Source organism: Miniopterus schreibersii (genome assembly GCF_964146895.1).
Source record: "Miniopterus schreibersii genome assembly, chromosome: 22".
NCBI lineage: Eukaryota > Metazoa > Chordata > Mammalia > Chiroptera > Miniopteridae > Miniopterus > Miniopterus schreibersii.
Window position 1 is genome coordinate 15127295 of NC_138124.1, and position 17800 is coordinate 15145094.

The 17800-nt window shown below is 50.8% G+C and overlaps 1 protein-coding gene across 1 annotated transcript in view; it reads right to left on the minus strand.

Annotated features, from left to right (window-relative positions):
- Positions 1-14456, minus strand: part of IQGAP1 (IQ motif containing GTPase activating protein 1) — a 53845-nt gene extending 39389 nt beyond the window's left edge. Inside the window, exons 1-2 of the mRNA XM_081124374.1 lie at positions 14278-14456; positions 12575-12674 (exon numbers count right to left, since the gene is read on the minus strand). Of these exons, the coding sequence (XP_080980500.1) occupies positions 12575-12674; positions 14278-14332 (155 nt within the window). The 5' untranslated portion in view covers positions 14333-14456. The remainder of the gene's footprint in view (positions 1-12574; positions 12675-14277) is intronic.
- Between the last annotated feature and the right edge of the window lie 3344 nt (positions 14457-17800).

The window sequence follows — 17800 nt, forward strand, 5'->3', positions numbered from 1 at the left end:
GCCAAGGCCGCGAGTTAAACGGGATGGGACCCGCGTGTGAGGGGCTGGAAAGTTCAGAGAGTCTGTAGAGGAAACAGAGGTGGTCAGGCCGAAATCTGGGGAGCGAGGGGTGGGGATGCCCACTGGCCACTGCGGCTTCGGCTGAAAGTCCTGATCAGCCTGGTCCATCTCGGACGATTCACATGTTCACCTCCTCCGTGGGCCCTTCCGTGGTCCACACTGGGAACAACCTCTCGCTCCCCTAACCTTTCTGGGGGCACTTCCACTGAGCCCTCCTGCTGAGCACCCGCGCTGCGGGGGAGCCCGCGGAGGGCGAGGCAGAAGGACCGTCTGCAGAGCGCCAGGCGGGGATCTGTGTTCCGAGGCTTCCCCTCCTCGCTTATCGGGCCAAACTCGGCCATAAAACCGCCTTTCCCCATCTCAGCGCCGCTCAGTCACTGCACCACTTCCTCGGCAGCCAGGCACTCGCTGCCCGAGGCCTCGGGCCTCCCCTCCCCTTCCAGGAGCTTTTCAGTTCCGCCCCGCCTCTGCCCCATCCATCCCTCGGCCCCCTAAGGGCAGAACTGGGTTACACTCAAAACTGGTTTTTTAACCTGCTTTATTTCATTAGCAGTGTCTTTTCCCCAGCTTTTTTAGCCATGTCAGAAAAAATGGAAAAAAAAAAAAATCTATATCTATATATATAAAAATAAATAAATAGACAATGAGCGGTGGAACATGATCGAGCCATTCAAAATAAAAATACTTTTTTAAGGCTAACACAGGAAATGAAAATAAAAGGTGTTTTTTAAGTAACCGGAGAAAGCACTTCGGTTAGGACATAATCTTCCATTAACTGTTATACAGTCTGTGCTTGAAAATCTGCAACATGGGTTTTTCCAAAGCAGGTTTTGGGGAATTTTTTTTTTTTTTTTAATTTCTGGTTGTTATAAAAAGTCCTTCCTCATAATAAATAAGTTGCCATCGCCCAGTTCTGGTCCCCTCACACCACACATGATAAATTGAATCCCTCTTCCATGATCCAGGAATTTTTTTTATATTTAAAAAAATTGATGTCAGAGAGGGAGGGAGAGGGAGGGAGAGAGAAACATCAATGATGAGTCATTGATCGGCTGCCTCCTGCTCGCCCCCTGCTGGGGATCGAGGAGCCTGCACCCCGGGCCTGTGCCCTGACCAGGAATTGAACCCTGACCTCCTGGATCCTAGGTCAACGCTCAACCGCTGAGCCACGCCAGCCGGGCTCTCCAGGGATTTTTAAATAATGTAGGTGCAGAGTTAACAGCTGGATGAGCTCCTGTGCAGGACGACGGCCTGAACGGAGACTCCGTGGCTCTGCATTCCCTCTGCACCTAGTTTCCGTGTTACATAAGCTCAGTCCTTTCGATTATTCCGCCTCCCTCAGAATTTATAGGCCCTTTACTATCCAGGTCATGCTCGACCAACGTGCTCTAGTCCTGGCGCAAAAACTAACTCAACTAGTGGGGCCGACACCCGCTGGCTGGGAGCCGCGCCTCGGGTTCGGTGCTGAGAAGGGTTCCGGCCTCTCAGCTGCGCCCGCTGTGGGTGTGAAGGGCCCTCTGTGGAGCTCTCGTCCCTGCTCTGGGCTATCGGGGCCCCTCTGAACGCTCGGCCTCCAGCCGAGGATAACCTCAGGTAGCCCCTGACCGGCACAGAGGACAGCGGAGCCTTCTCCCCATTTCTGTTACGAGTTAATACACATCTCAGATGGGTTTCATTTCCCTCTGTTTCCCCACTAATGCTCCTTCTCTCTCTACCCTGTACTTAGTCCTTTTTTTTTTTTTTTTAATCTTCACCCGAGGATATTTTTTCCTTTGCTTTTCAGAGAGAGTGGAAGGGGGAAGAAAAGAGAGAGGGGGGTGGGGATTGGCTGCCTCCTGCACAGGCCCCGACCAGGGCCCGGGATGGAGCCTGCAACCGAGGTACATGCCCTTGGCTGGAATCGAACCCAGGACCCTTCAGTCCAAGGGCCAATGCTCTAACCACTGAGCCAAACTGGCCAGGGCTAGACACCCCACTTTTGAACCCCAACGTAGGACGTGACATTTGTCACTATTAGAGTCAAGGTATTCTGAAAGCAGAACTCGGGCAGTGTGTTAACCGTCCCTTGGGCAACATGTCAAGCGCTTACGCATTCGTAAGTCCCGCTAAGAAAGTGGCCTGCGGAGCTAGCCCTCAAGCGCTTTCTTTGAATTAAAAACCTAGCAGCAGCTTTTTCTCCGGAGATAAAACTCACGCAACATAAATTCACCCTTTCTGGCCACTTGAAAGCACGAAATCCAGTGGCTTTTAGTATATTCACAGTGTTGTGCATGGCCGTCTAATTCCAGAAAATCTTCGCCGCTCCCGAAAAGAAGCCCCAGCCCCGTTTCTGTCCCAATGCGGTTTCTTCAGTGGGCGACGAGTGGTAAGCATGTAGCCGTCTAGCCCACATGTATGCAACCTGCCTGCAACAGTATCACAAGACACGCTTCCCAAGGCCTCCTGAGCGCTGCGCATCACTGCGCCTCCGAGTCACCCGCCCGTGACCCCGTCCAAAGGGAAACGATGTTGCAATGACAGGGCCTTTGCAGCACGTCCTGGTTGACACCTCAGCTCACTTCTTTCCTCACTAGGTGACCACAGGCCATCCGCTCGATCACGCGCAATGCAACTTTGCCAGAGACGAGTTCACTGGGCTAGGATCCATGGTTATCTGCTTTTTAATAATGAGCACATTTGCACGCCACCACTTTTAAAAAAAAATAAAGAAATACATACTCCTGTTCTACACAATGTCTTTGAGATCCTGCAACAGTTCAGCAGGTGGCTGGGAAACAGGACTTAGGAGGCAGGCGTCTGTCACAGTGTATCCCAGCCTAGCTTCTGAATTAAGTATTAGGTCCATCCACTATCTATTTTTTCAACTGATTAAAAAAACATTTTTCATTAAGAAAAAAAAAAATTAAGCCCGGCCAGGTGTGGCTCAGCGGTTGAGCATCGACCTAGGATCCAGGCGATTGGGGTTCGATTCCCGGTCAGGGCACAGGCCCGGGATGCGGGCTAGCTGATCAATGACTCTCTCATCATTGATGTTTCTATCTCTTTCTCCCCCTCCTTTCCTCTCTCTGAAGTCAATAAAGATATATTTAAAAAATAAATAAATAAAGACTAAACCTGCCTAAAAACATTTTTGTGCGAATTCTCAAGTTTTTAAAGGAAAAGCCCCAAAGTCAGGCCACTGTCAAGCAGCACCTTCCAAACTAGCACTGGTTACGACGCGCTGGCCAAACTAACGACCTAACAACGTATCTTCAAGGCAGAAAAACATATTGTTACGATACTGGTGCAAGTCGTAAGCAACCTTGGTTTCCTTTTGGCTGTTTTAAAGGTCATCTGAGAAGTGATTTGTATGAAAATGATCTAGACTGCGAGACTTTCCATTTAAATTTTATCTCGATTTCATTTTCTGTATTTTTTTGTTTTAAAAAACTTCTTCTTAGCTTTTCGTTTTTAACTTTTTTTTATTTTTTTATTGATTTGAGAGAGAGAGAGAGAGAAACATCGACGGGTTGCCTCCGCACACGCCCCGACCGGGGATGGAAACGGCAACCTAGGTACAGGCCCTGACAGGGGATCAAACCCGCAACCTCTTGGTGCCCAAGACGACGCTCCAACCAGCTGGGCCACACCGGCCCTGGCCATTTCCTATCTCTAATGATCACTTTTTTCCTTCTTATTTTGAACGAATCGCGTCGTGAATTTTCATGTCATCTTTGCGCAGGGGCCGTGCCAATCCCTCCAATTCCAATTTTACGGATGCGCTGCCTTAAGCAAGCCCATTTTCTTCTCTCTTATTTTATTTTCCCTTTTCTAACGCTGCCCCCATTCCCTCTTTTTATATTTCAGTGCCTTCTGCTTCCGTCTTTCGGAAAAATACTTTTAGTGACCTAGGTTGCCGATTCACGGTGGCCAGCAGCGGGCCGGCACTTTGTCCGTTGCGGATAAATACCTATCACAATAATAGCATCTCCTCCTTCTACAGAGTCTCACAGCTTCTCGGAGAACCGGAGCTCTCTTGAGTCCCCCAAATCCGTCCTAACCGAAGCCAAGCCCAGGGCTGGCAGCTGCCTCCCCGGGGCTCCCTTCTGCTTCTGGTTATGATTTCCAGTGAGTCAACAGGAAGGCATTCTGAGTCAAGGAGAGAGAGGGGGCCTTCAGACAGGCCTTTCCTCCGCCCACACCGCCAGAAAATGCCGTTCTCCCCGAACCAGCCAAGGCAACTTCCAATCCAATTTGCCACTCCTGTCTGCATGAGGTCATTATTTAAAAAAAAAAAAACCCACACACACACACCAAAAAAAAAAAAAAAAAAAAACCCCAAAAAAATCCACACAAGCAACTGGGAAGAAGGAAAGCCTTTCTAAACGGAATCAAAAGCAGACACCAGGTTGTGAAAATAAAACCCATCGGGAGCTCTCCGCCTCCCCAGGGTCGCTGGGGACAATGACACAGCCCCTGGCGGCACCCAGACCCGGGCTGCAATCCCGCAGAGCCCCATGGGCTTGGGACAAGAAATACTAACTCATTTCTCCCCCCCTTTAAAATAAAAACGCCTCTCACGGCAACGTTGTATGTCAATTTCTATGTCATGTGTAAATTTGTCACATGTAAATGTCTATGTCATATGTCAATTTCTGCATTGTATGTAAATCTCTGCATTGTATGTAAATTTCTGTGTTGCATGTCAATTTCTATGTTGCATGTCAATTTCTATGTCATGTGTAAATTTGTCATATGTAAATTTCTATGTCATATGTAAATCTCTGCGTTGTACGTAAATCTCTGCATTGTATGTAAATTTCTGTGTTGTATGTCAATTTCTATGTTGTATGTCAATTTCTATGTCATGTGTAAATTTCTGCATTGTATGTCAATTCCTGCGTCATCCATTGCTTGCGCGCGGTTCCCGCGGCTGTGGCTGTGATTGCTGAGCCGCAGAAGTAAGAGGTCCTGCAGAGGACTTTGGAGCCCGGGCCAAGCCTGAAATGGGGATCAGCCGCTTCCCAGGTGGGATGGGCGCGCCAGGCGCTCCGAGCTGAGCTTTGCTTTCTTTTCTGTTAAATGGAGATGAGACCGAGCACCTCCTGGGGCTTCGAGAACAGCTGGACGGTGCATATAAAGTGCTTAGCGCAGGGCCTAGCACAGAACAAGTGCTGAACAAATGGCACCGATGATAATGACAGAGGCGGGGGGAGGGGGAGTACTGACGCCGGGGCAAATGGCAGGATTGGGTTTGGGGATGTGGGGTTTCTTTTTTTTTTTTGCTTCCTTAGAGCTGTTGTAAAGGTACTTGAAGTACTAAGGTTTCTAAAAATAAAATGCCTTACTGAAAATAAATTAATTTTTTTCAACATACGTTACAAGCAAAAAATTTTACAAACCAACATTCAAGCTCAAGCGAGTAAACTCTCTCTTTATAAAATAAACCATTCACCAGATCTCCCATTTATACGTTTACGATGCTCTGATGCATATGGTGACAAAGCAGTTGCAGAAGAAAAGTCCAGCAGTAGGGTCCTGATTTGGTCGGGGAGGTGGCGGGACCTCGGCAAAGGTGTCGCTTTACCCAGCTGGCTCAAAGGTAGTCTCTAGGCAACCAGGTCACAAACCAAATAAACAGTCCCTGTAACATGAATCACTTCCGCATGGTTGGCTTTGCCAACCAGCACTTTTTTACACACATGTTTCCTGTAAAAGGGTCCATTTAGCAGCCACAGGCGTCCGTCTAACACCGCATGGCTTAAAAATGTCCAAAACAGCTCCTGCTACCAACAGGTATCCCCAACCTGCTTAACTGGGGAGCAGGAGGAAATCTGCAGGACTCAGAGGCAGGCGGCTGTGCAAAGCCAGAAAATCAAGTTCCTGGGACCTGCCGACTTGGGCCCTCAAATAGATTTTTTAGTGTGTGCTGTATTTTCATTTACACAGTTGTTGCTCTGCTGTCTAAGAACAGAAGAAACAGATGCCAAGTTAGGTCAAATCAGCGTCCACTTGGCCTAATCAGACGTCCCCGGGCCTGACCGGTGGACAGTTCATAGGCTCACGCCGGCCGGTTAACTGTGGTTTCCTGTAGTCACGTCCCCTCCAAGCTTACTGGAAATAAGGAGAATTAGTAACCTATTAAATCCAATTTTCTTGGCTACTGCCTCCTTTTTCCACCACAATATGTGTCACACTATACATTTAATCTGTGATCAGGAGCTAAGAGTCCAAAATGACCATTGCAACGGGACAAAGCACCTGGCCTGACAGAGCCGAAGGCGCAAAATCAAGATGGGAGGAAATCACGCCCGTGGAGCAGAACATACAGGAGACAAATAAAGCAGAAAATTAAGGGGAAATATTTGTAGCAGACATAACAGGAGGTTGATGTTCACACTTTTTTTTTTTTTTTTTAAATTGAGGTATAATTGACACATAACATTACATTAGCTTCAGAGATACAATATCATGATTAAGTATTTGCATATATTGTAAAATGATCGACACAGTAAGTCTAGTTAACACGCGTCCCTGTACGTGGTTAATAGGAAAAATTTTTTTCCTTGGCATGAGTAGGTAAGATCCACTATCTTAGCAGCCTTCAAATATGCAGCCCAGTTTTATTAACTGTAGGACATCCATATTATAAGAGCACTCACAAAAGTTAACACATCAGAAAAAAAAGGAAAAAAAAGTTAACACATCAGGACCCCAGAAGACAGACAACCTAAAACAAAACTAGTGAACAAATACGTGGGGAAACACTGTATTTAACCTTTCCAGCAATCAAAGCAATATAATATTAAACTGGGATAAATACATTATGAACATTATGTACCCACTGAAAAAGCAGTAATTAAGATGACACTACAGCAAATTTTAAAAATCTGAATTTGTGATTACGACAACCTAGAAATTATGTCAGACGGTGTTTCCCTTTTCTTAATTCCTCTTTTCTTTATGATAAAATTCATGATCATTGTAAAAACACAATTTAAATATACAGAAGGGCACTAATGAAAAGGGACAGTCCTGCCCTGGCTGGTGTGCTCAGTGGTTAGCGCGTGGGCCCCACCACCAAAGGGTCTCGGGTTCGGTTCCTGGTCAAGGGCATGTACCTGGGTTGCAGGTTTGCTCCCAGCCCCTGGTCGGGGCAACCGGTCTATGTGTCTCTGTCACATCGATATTTCTCTCTCTCTCTCTACCCCCCGCCCCTGTCTCCCTTCCACTCTCTCTGAAAAGCAATGAAAAAAAATATATATCCTCAGGTGAGGGTTAACAGGAAAAAAAAGTCCTTTCACACCATCCACCCCCTAGAGGTAGCCTCTGTTTCTGGTGTTTCCTTGTTAAGACAAAAGCTTAAGTCTGAAGTAAAAAAAAAAAAACCCACTAGGATACCAACATTTAGCCCCTTGAAAGGGCCCAGAAAATTCCCCAGAAAAGCTCATTAATACCCTGTCATCTTTATAGTATGTGGGCTTTGCCCTGAAGGACCAGGGTAACGAACACCTTTCCTGGATGCCCCCTGTATTTCAGACCCTGAGCCAGGCACTTGACTCTCAAGGCAGATCCACCCTGCATGGGACAAACTTAGCCTCTCTGAGGTTAGAGCAAGTTGCAAAACCAGGCCCAGGCCTCGCACCTGCCAAAACCGAAAGTCTTCCCTCGCTTCGTGTTGCACATCCTTGAGGTCAAGGTTTTCAAAGACGTTTTAATCAGGCTTTTTTCAAGTTCCGTTTTACTTGGTTATCAGTGTTACGCGATTACAGCGATGATAGCTACTAACTAGCTGACTGCCTAGTATTTACCAGATTACCGTTCGCTTTTCTTGGCTAACTGTCTCAGCAGCATGGTCGGGTAAAAAGAGCTTGGTGGCCACACTAGGGACGGAGCCCCTCCCGTGTATAACATTGTTATTGTGTGTTCCTCCCATTTATAACATTGTTACTGTGCGTTCCTCCCATGTATAACATTGTTACTGTGTGTTTCTCCCATGTATATAACATTGTAACTGTTCGCTCCTCCCATGTATAACATTGTTACTGTGCGTTCCTCCCATTTATAACATTGTAACTGTGTGCAAAGAGCTCTCGGTTTGAATCACTTTGTAACAAAGACACTTTTCGATGTGATCCACGTCTTAGCTGCACTAAGTCTCAGAAGAGACCAGAGGTTTTCATTTCTGTCACCGTTTTAAGAGTTAAGAATAAATCCCACCCCGTACTTCCTCCCTTGGTAATTGTGAATACATGACTGCGTCCAGCTGGCTGTCCCAACGTGCCGCTAAGTAGCCACGTGCTCTGTAAGCCCCTTAACCACACCGGGTCTCCCGAGGCGATTGAACTAGTTTTCTCATCTGTAAAAGGAGAGCTTGAGTCACCTCCTAAAAATGACCACCCCCACCTTTAAGCGAAATCCCTCCAGTGGAAAATTCTAGAAGCTGGTGGGCAAGCTGTTCTTCCCAGGCACCTCGCCTGTCCATTTTACTTTCTCGCCTCCTTGATGGCTCTGACTTCTGTTTGCAGGATCGCAGCGGGCCAGCCCAGGTCTATCCAGATGTTACTGGAATCCTGATCCCACTTAGGGGAGAGGAGATCTGAAGAGCCCATCCCAGAAAACGCTCGACGCCAGCAACAAAGACACATGCACAAAAGAGAATCTGTTCTCAGGGCCTGATCTCTTTCCAAGATGCTTTTTCAACTCCCCTAAATTACAGAAGGTAAAGTGCCTCTATTTAGTGCTAAGCTTTTGTTAACGCCCCGGAGTTTCTGACAGTCTCTAGCCAGCCACAGCCCTTACTTTCCTTCTATAAGGGGGTGACCGCCCAGTCCTTTGAGCTGCGATAGGGAGACCGAGCGGGACAGGCCAGCAAGCTTCCTAAATCTACCCGGGAGAGCTTGGGGCTGGGATTAACCTTCTCCCGGTGACCTTGAACCTCGCTGAATTCAACCCCGTTTCCAGCACCACTCCCGCAGACTCTGTACCTTCACACCTCCCTTTCTTCCACCTGATCTATTCTGTCACCTGATCTATTTCCTGATCAATCTTCTTCCTGGGCTGAGACCTCACATATTGAAACCTCACCTCCCTCACTTGAGTGCAAATGCTAATCATCTCTAGGGCTCCTTAGCCAAAACACACGTAAAGCCCAATTAGAACAGGCAAAAGAATAAAAAATAAGCCCACATTTAATCGTGCACACGTAATGTAAGTTGCCCCCCCCCTTTATAAAGCCCTTTTTGCCCTTTGTGGAAAGCCCTGTATCCTTAGATGATATTCCATTAGAACAGTCACCTAAGTCCCACGTTGGAGCTACTCCCCAGGCAGCCGAGAAAAGCAGAAACTCTGTATTTGCTATTTCCCAACCAGTCCCAGTGCACACTTTTAGGGGATCACTCCTAGATTTTCCCAGTTAACTTTCTGGGGGAGCACAAACCCACCCCCACGTCTCCACGCGCACTCCCGCTTGCACGCACTGTCTCCACCCAGTGCTCACTCCCCGCGCTCTCCTCTCTCCCCACCTAGGGCTCTGTTACAGGTACAGGGGAAACCGAGTGCCGGGGAGACACAATGGGGCCACTGTGCTGCGAGGTGGAGCCTGTGGTGGGAGGAGTAGCGGTCTTATAAATAGAACCAAAGAGGGGAACCTTTTCTCCCTTGGATCTCTCTGATCTTTCTTCCTGGAACCGGTTCCTTGGAACCGGTGTAAATTCCAGACCTTGGGGCTCTTCCAACTTGGGAGGGAGGGGTGGAGGTTCCAAAGGAAACAGGATGGGGCCAATCCGAAAAGGGCAAACGGGGCTCCTGCGAGAGGGGAAAGGGGGGCCCCAGCAGCACCCAAGGTACAGCCCAGCTCCCCAGGTTAAGAGGAACAACCGGAGCTAAAGCCCCGAGCTCACAAGGAAGAGCACGTGACCGGCCTGCGGTGCGCCTCAAACACTTTTTTTGGGGGGTGGCGGCAGCTACAGTAGGTGGCGGGGAGGGATCCAGTCCTCTTTGCTCAGCATGACACTCCGGGCTTCTTTTCTAACCCTGACTAGTTGTCAAATCTCAACAGGTGCTTCCAAAGTTGATTTCCTAATCAAATCTTTAAACAAACAAAAAAATCCCCGCGTCCAGATTTTATACGATCGCCTCCATAAAATAAACCGAGCGCGTCTCCCACAACGCCGGGCCAGCAGGGCAAATAATGCCCCTATTATGTTTTCCCTTATAACCAAAGCACAATAAATAAAGACTACCACAAATGTCTAAGTACACAAAAACACCCAACTGCAAAACACCCCAGGGTGGCCCCCTGGGTGGATTTTAAAGCAAATGGGCTACCCTCCTACACTGGGAAAGACACCCGACATGTGAAATGCCTTCCAAGGGTGGCAACTGATGAAGGAAATGTGATCATAAAAGCATCATTCTGTTCGGGCTATAATATCCCAGCGTAAGGCAGACTTTCTAAAAATGTTTTAAATCCTGTAGCTCAACTAGGGGGGACCATCAGGACCACGTGAAGCACTTACAACATACAGGGGAGTGGACCTCCCAGCCCAGGTCTACTGAACGTCTGCGGTAAGGCCTGATATCTGTATTTTTATTTATTTTTTGGGGGGAGAGTTTCCTAGGTGATTCTAATGCACATGCCTAGTTAAGAACCACTTTATAAAATGATGATGGCTCCTCTCCAATCAAGAAAACTCCAGCCTCAGTTTCTTCACTGAAATGAGATGGGGTGACCTCGATTAGTGGTGGTGAGGGGGTGTCAGCCAAGCCACCCTCTGGAACAAGGACATTTTACTGTAGAAAAACCCAATGTTAAAACAAAAGCAGAGCCCTGGCCCGGTAAGTCAGTGGGTTAGAGCGCCATCCCAATAACGCCGAGGTTGCGGGTTCGATCCAATGACGCATCAGTAAGTGGAGTGACAAATCGACGTGTGTGTGTCTTTCTCTCCCTTCCTTCCTCCCTGCCCTCCTCTCTCTCTAGAATTCAATAAATTAAAAAAAAAAAAAAAAAAAAAGCAGAACTGCTGGATGCGGGAAGGAAGGCTAGCTGAGCCTCTTCCTGCTCATCCCCAGGTCATCTCAACGGTCACCAAGTTTTCACAGAGCACCACTGAGTCTCTCAGGCCGGCCACGGGTCAAATTCTTGGACCTTCCAAAACTAGATCTAGTCCGTAACCAGAGGAGCCGAGGATTTCGTGTTCTCGGTCCGGGGGTCCTTACAAACTCTGGGGGAGCACCGACCCCTTTTCTAATAACATATTCACCTGCTGTGTAACCTCCCCTTTAGAAAAACAACTCTCCCCGCCTAAATCGTCGCTGATCCCACCCCACCCTCTCCCCAGTCTCCTGGAAGGGCTTCAAGAGGACACACCAAATGCATGTTGGTGGCAGCCCCGGGGACGGGAGGAAGGGCAATGGGACCAGGGAGGGGCTCAGAGGGGGCTCCACTGTGTCTTTTCGGGAGAAAAGAGAGGGGAAGCTCTGAAGGGCTAACATTTGTTCCTTCTGAAACACATGGGTATCTGCCGTATTGTCCTTGGACTTCCCTGTAGCATTGTAATCTTTTCAGAATTTAAAAAAAAACCAAAAAACTTGTTTATCAGTAACATTGAAAACATCCATGATTTTCACTAGACTTTTATGGATCCCAAATACCTTTCATTCCCCCTCACTGGCCTCTTCCACCAAAGCTCACTTAGAGGACACCTGATCTGTAATTACATCTCCCTGCCCCGGGGCATCAGCGCCGGAACAAAAGAAACGAGCAGCGGATAGCAAATCCACGCTCCAGGGATATGACCACAAGGTCTGGGAGCATCAGAAAAGGGAAAAGAGCGGCTGTACATTCAGTCCACAAAGAAGCCAGCAGATGCCCCTGGGGAGCTGTCTGCCAAACGGATGGACACACCTACGCTCATAGAGGCGCCAAGGAACCCAATTCATATACAAATCAAAACCAGCGAAGAACTGGTGAAAGGTGAAAGCCAAGAACTGCGAACCCTAGAAATGCTATTTCTGCCTGGCCAGCGCGGCTCAGCGGTTGAGCACCCCCCTGTGAACCAGGAGATCGAGGTTCGATTCCTCGGCAGGGCCCAGGCCCAGGGTGCAGGCTCCTCGATCCCCAGCAGGGGGCGAGCAGGAGGCAGCCGATCCACGACTCTCCTCATTGATGTTTCTCTCTCTCTCCCTTCCTCTCTCTGAAATCAATAAAGATATATTTTTAAAAAAGAAACAAAGCTATTTTTCCCCCATAGCTGGTAGCGCCCCAAACACCCACCATAGGCAAAAAACAGAGCAACACAAATCGGGACATTTTTCAGTCCACAGAAAGGCCCGCCTGTCTCCTGAATGAACTACCACCAAGGCTGCCCCCGTAAGTAGGTGCCCTACCTAGGCTTACTCCTTCCCACCAACAGCCTCCGTCAGGCACGTCTGGGGCGTGCTCCAAGGGATCTTTACCTGTATCCCCACTGTATCAGCTCCCCTCTCCCAATCTCCGCGCCCCCCCGACCCAACCCGGCCGGCCCATCTGTACCTCTTGGCTTCTTCCAAATGGCAAAGGTACTCATAAGCCACATTCTGACGCCTCCTTTCGTCCATCTCCTCCGCAGTGAGCCTCTCATTGTCCAGGACGGCTGAAACGGAGGAATGGGAAGGGAGAATCGGTCACCTTTCTGGGCGATCAAAGAAGGCCCCCTCGTCGGGTCCCTGCCTGTAGCTCAGCCGGGGCCAGAGGTGCTAGAATGACTTTCCTTAAAGCAGGAACTATGGGGTTTCAATGATACCCACCTTACACTTTTTTTTTTAAATATGAACATGGGTTATATTTTAGCATAACTTGAAAAAAATAATAATTTAGCACGTTGGGCCAGTTTTGCTCTTGTCCATCCGCCAGACTCGTGTGGCTGCCCCTCTTTTATGAATAACCAAAGCCAGCGGCAGTCCAGTCATTGAGAACAAAGTGGCAGGAACTGTGCTATGCACTTGACCGGCCACCTGTCATTCAAGCCCTGTGGCCGTCAGTGACCATGGGATTATTGCTCCCATTTTACAGATGGGGAAAACTGAGGCAGGGCGATCTCAGTCTCACAGCTAATACGTGGTGAGGGCCCGGATTCAAACCTCAGCAGGACTGTCCCACAAGCCTTGACCTCCAGCATGGGCACCCGGGGTGTGGGATAAATGCCGAGCTCCTTGGGACGGCATTCAAGGCCTTTCCCAGCTTGGCCCCAAGGGCTTCTGGGAGCCCTTCCTCCCACCGCGGTGCCTTCCTATGCGCCCAGCACCTAGGTCCACGCTTCCCCTCTTCCAGCCGCATCCCGGGCCCCACCCTGTCCCCCCCCATCGTCAAACCCGACAGACAGCCAACTTCCAGGCGGGGCTGGGATGTCACGCAGCCTGCAGGCCCCCTCCCTGCCCCACGCCGCTCCGCACCCACGCTACTCTGGAGGCCGAGTTTTTTCCACGCCTCTTTTTTTTTTTTAATCTCCATTAGACCTTACGATCCGGTGCACCTGCCTGCCTGTCTGTCTGTCCGATTAAAACGTCCTTGGCGGGCAGGGCCTGAACTTAACTCCCCTTTGATTTTTCACAAGCGGGGACACGACACGTCGCACACAACTGTGGGTGCGTGAAATTCCCCTCAACACTGCACACGGCTCCCCGGGGCAGAAAATAAAGTCGAAACCCCCGGGGCTCCGAAGGGAGGGCTCAGCGTCCCGCCTGCCCCGCGACGGCGACAGAAAACGAGGAAGTCGGGGGGTTCTCTGCGCGATTTTTCTGCCCTTTGAAATCCTGGGAGGGACCCGAGCCCGAGGGAGCCCCGGTGACTCGCCCAGGGCCGCGCCTCTCGGCTCGCCCGCGGCCGGGCAGGTCCGGGCGCGGGGTCCCCCCGGCGGGCAGCGGCGCCCCAGGAAGCGCGAGCGGAGCCCCGGCCCCGGACACGCCCTGCGCGGTCCTCCTGCCACCTCACCCCGGGCCGGGGCCTCCGTCGCGGCCTCCGGCCGCCGGCCAGAGCGTGGGGACCCCCGGGCGCCCCCCGCCGCCCCCCAGACCCGGGGACGCGGGCCGGGAGCCCCGCCGCCCGCCGCCCCTCCCGCCCCCCGCCCCGGCTCTTCCGGGTCCCAGAGGCCCGCAGCCGCCCTGCCCCACCCGCCTGGCCGGGTCCCCGGGGAAACGGCGCCCGGAGGCCGAGGGCCCGGCCCCCCAAACCCCCGCGCCGCGGAGCCCCGCACTCACAGCCATAGTGCGGCCGGGACACGCCCAGCCCGTCAACCTCGTCCGCGGCGGACATGGCGGCCGAGCCCAGGTCTCTGCAGAGGAAGCGGTGAGACCTCGGAGGCGCGGGCGGGCGGCTGCAGCTCTGCTCTGGGCGCGGGCGACCCTGGTTCCCAGGCCCCGCCCCGGCCCCGCCCCGCGGCCCCACCCTGCCGAGCGGACACCGGGGGGCTGGCGCTCCGCCCATAGCCCCGCCCCTAGACTGGCCCCTCCCCGAAGCCCCGCCCCCGGCCCCACCCTGCAGAGCAGATACGAGCGGGCGGGAGGAGTTCCGCCCATAGCCCCGCCCCCGCTGGCCCCGCCCCCGGCCCCACCCTGCAGAGCAGATATGAGCTGGCTGGAGGAGTTCCGCCCATAGCCCCGCCCCTCTCCTTTGGCTCCGCCCACAAAACCCCGCCCCTCCGGCCCCACCCTGCAGAGCCTTTGCGAGGGGGGAAGGCGCTCCGCCTATAGCCCCGCCCCTATCGGCTGGCCCCGCCCCTCCAGCCCCGCCGCGGCCCCACCCTGCAGAGCGGACACCAGCGGGAGGAAGGAGGCGGAGCCTGAGGGAGGCTGCCCCGCCTGTAGCTCCGCCCATCCCCCCGCCCCCGGCCCCACCCTGCCGCGCCAACATCAGCCCGGAGGAGGCGGGGCCGGAGCTGCTCGGCCCCGCCCACGGCCCCGCCCCCAGGAGCGGGCGAGAGACGGGAGGGAGCGGGCGGAGCCCGCCCGGGTGGCCGAGGCTTTCCGCTCCCGCCGCCCGCCCGCCCGCCCGCAGCCCGCACCGAGAGGCTGCGCCGTCGGTGGCTGGGAATAAACGACGCGGGCGTCCCTGCGCTCCTCCCGCCTGCGGGGCTGAGCTCCGCCCCAAAGTCCCCGGCGAGGGCGCCCTTTGGGGCGGCCGCACCCGGCGCGGGCGGGACGGACTGGCCGCCCGGCCTCGGGTCCCTGCAGTGGCCGGATTTGAACGGCTCGACCCTCCTCCTGCTTGGGACACGTGGACGTCCGAGCGGGAGCGGCAGAGCTCTGTCCACGCTTCCTTCCCGGGGATGCCCTGCCGCTGAGCTCTCCGAGTTCCTTTAAGGGCGACTCTTTGCCCCTTTTGGGGGGGCTCCTCCCCTTGCACCGTGTGCGCGGCCCTTAAAATAATTGCTGTTGGATGGAATTCTATCCTCAGGGCTCTTTTTTCCCCTTTTTCCACTCTTGGCTTTTAAGATGCATACTTTTTTTTTTTTTAATTTTAATTCTAAAGACCTTGGTAATGTGTGCTATCCAATAAATAAATAAATGTATGTTCTCTCTAATGATACAGGTTGCGAAGCTAAAGGGCCCTGGCACGCTTTCTTATTCCCAGGACTGCAGAATTCTAACGTATTTAAATCAACGTCCCTTGAGGTTCAGGTCTCTCACGCAGCTTTATCTCGTGGTCACAAATCAAGTCATTCTTCATAACTGCAATGACCAAATGGACGGAGGTTTTACCAGACTACGTGCTTTGTATTTATTTCCTTAACTAAGCCTCCTAATAAGCCTACCCAATGAAGAATTACTATCTTCTCCGGTGTACAGAGGAGACAATGGATAACTAAGTACTTCGGCTGAAGCCACAGAGCAAGAGGCAGGGCTGGAACTCAAACCCAGACCCGCCTAAGGACAAGGCCCACAGGTCTGGTCCATCCACAGGCCATTTAGGGGAACGCACATTAAGGCCAGGACTGACCACTTACCACTTCCTGCCTGTCACAGTAGCAACATTTTGTTTCATTGTTGTTGTTTTTATTGATACTGTTGGCAAAGGGGTGAAAAACCAGCCACTTTCCTGCCCTGCTGGTGGGCTGTGATGGATACAATCTTTCTGACATCCAAGATCTCCTTCAAGGAATTCCACCTGTGGGAATTGATCGTAACAAAATTATTTTTCACTGGGAAAAAAAAAATTAGTGATGAAGATACCCATTGGAAATGCCAGAAATGCCCATCGCTAGGTTTTTTTTGTTTTGTTTTGTTTTGTTGTTGTTTTAAACCCTCACCTGAGGATATTTTTTCCATTGCTTTTCAGAGAGACTGGAAGGGAGAGAGAGAGAGAGAAATATCGATGAGATCCATTGGTTGCCTCCCGCACGCGCCTGGACTGGTCCGAATTGAACCCGAGACCCTTCGGTCCTTGGACCAATGTTCTAACCACTGAGCCAGACCAGCTAGGGCCCATCGCTAGGTTTTTAAATCAGCGACGGCTTATTTTTTCACCCCGTGGGTAGGCCTCTGACTCAGATACCAATCCTTGGATCAGATACCAATCCTGTAGTCCAATTAACTATGGTCAGGAGATACAGCCAGTTAAGGACAGAAAACTCTGAGCTGGGCATTATTTCCTCCAGTGGGAGGCAAATGGTGATCAGCATTTCTAATGGGATGCTTAAGTAAAAATGACAGATTATGAACTAATAAGTATATCGTGATGTCATTTTTTGCTCTAAAAGTATATAGACACAGGTGCGCATCCGAAAAGGAAAAAAAACCCTTGAAGCATATCCACCAATATACTCACGGTGGTTTCTCAAGGTGCTGAACTTAGGGGGGATTTGGGAGGGATTTGTTTATTGGCTTCTTTGTATTTACCGAGTTTTCTGCAATGAGGTACTCGAGATACTCTTTGTCAATAAGTATAAAGTTAGTAAATGTGAAATGAGTAAATAAAATAAGCGGCAATAATGAGCCACCTGGTCATTTTAGGAGATAGAATTGGCTCATGGCCTCAAGAATTTACAAGGCTCATGGGAATGGAGCGATACGAGCAGGGCGGCTTCAGATAGTCATCGTAAGAGAGGCTTCTCTGGGCCTGGGATGCTTTTTAGCCTCTTATCTGCCTGGGAAACTCCTACTCGACGTGCCAGACCCAACTCAAATGTCATCTCCTCCCCCGGGCTAAATTGATCACTTCCTTGTTTAGTTCTTAGGAGCACTTTATATATTTTTTTAATTTTTATTGATTGATTTCAGAGAGAGAGAGGAAGGGATGGAGGGAGAGAGAAACATCGATTTGTTGTTTCACTTTACCTACGGGCTCGTTGGTTGAGGCTTGTACATGCCCTGACCAGGGATCGAACCTGTGACCTCGGCATATTGGGACAATGATGCTCTAAGCAACCGAGCTACCAAGGCAGGGCCTCAGGAGCACTTTGAAAACTATCTGTCTTCAAAAATAAGTCCCAAGTTTTCTCACATTGCCATACTTCAGGTATCAGGATGGGTCTTACAGTCAGTATTAAAATAAACCGGCCAGATAGCAGGTAGATAGAGAAGTCTGTGAAAAAAGTAGCATAACTGTCATTGCTGGCAGAGGTGTAACTTTAAATTCTCCGTAAAAAAGGTAGAAAAACATTCAGAGCTAGAATCGATGACAGATCCACATTTTAGGGACGGCTGCGTGGATCCAGATGGAATTAGACTATTCACAGAAAGCTTGGCTCCAACACCGATTTAGAGGAGAGGCTAGATAAGTAAT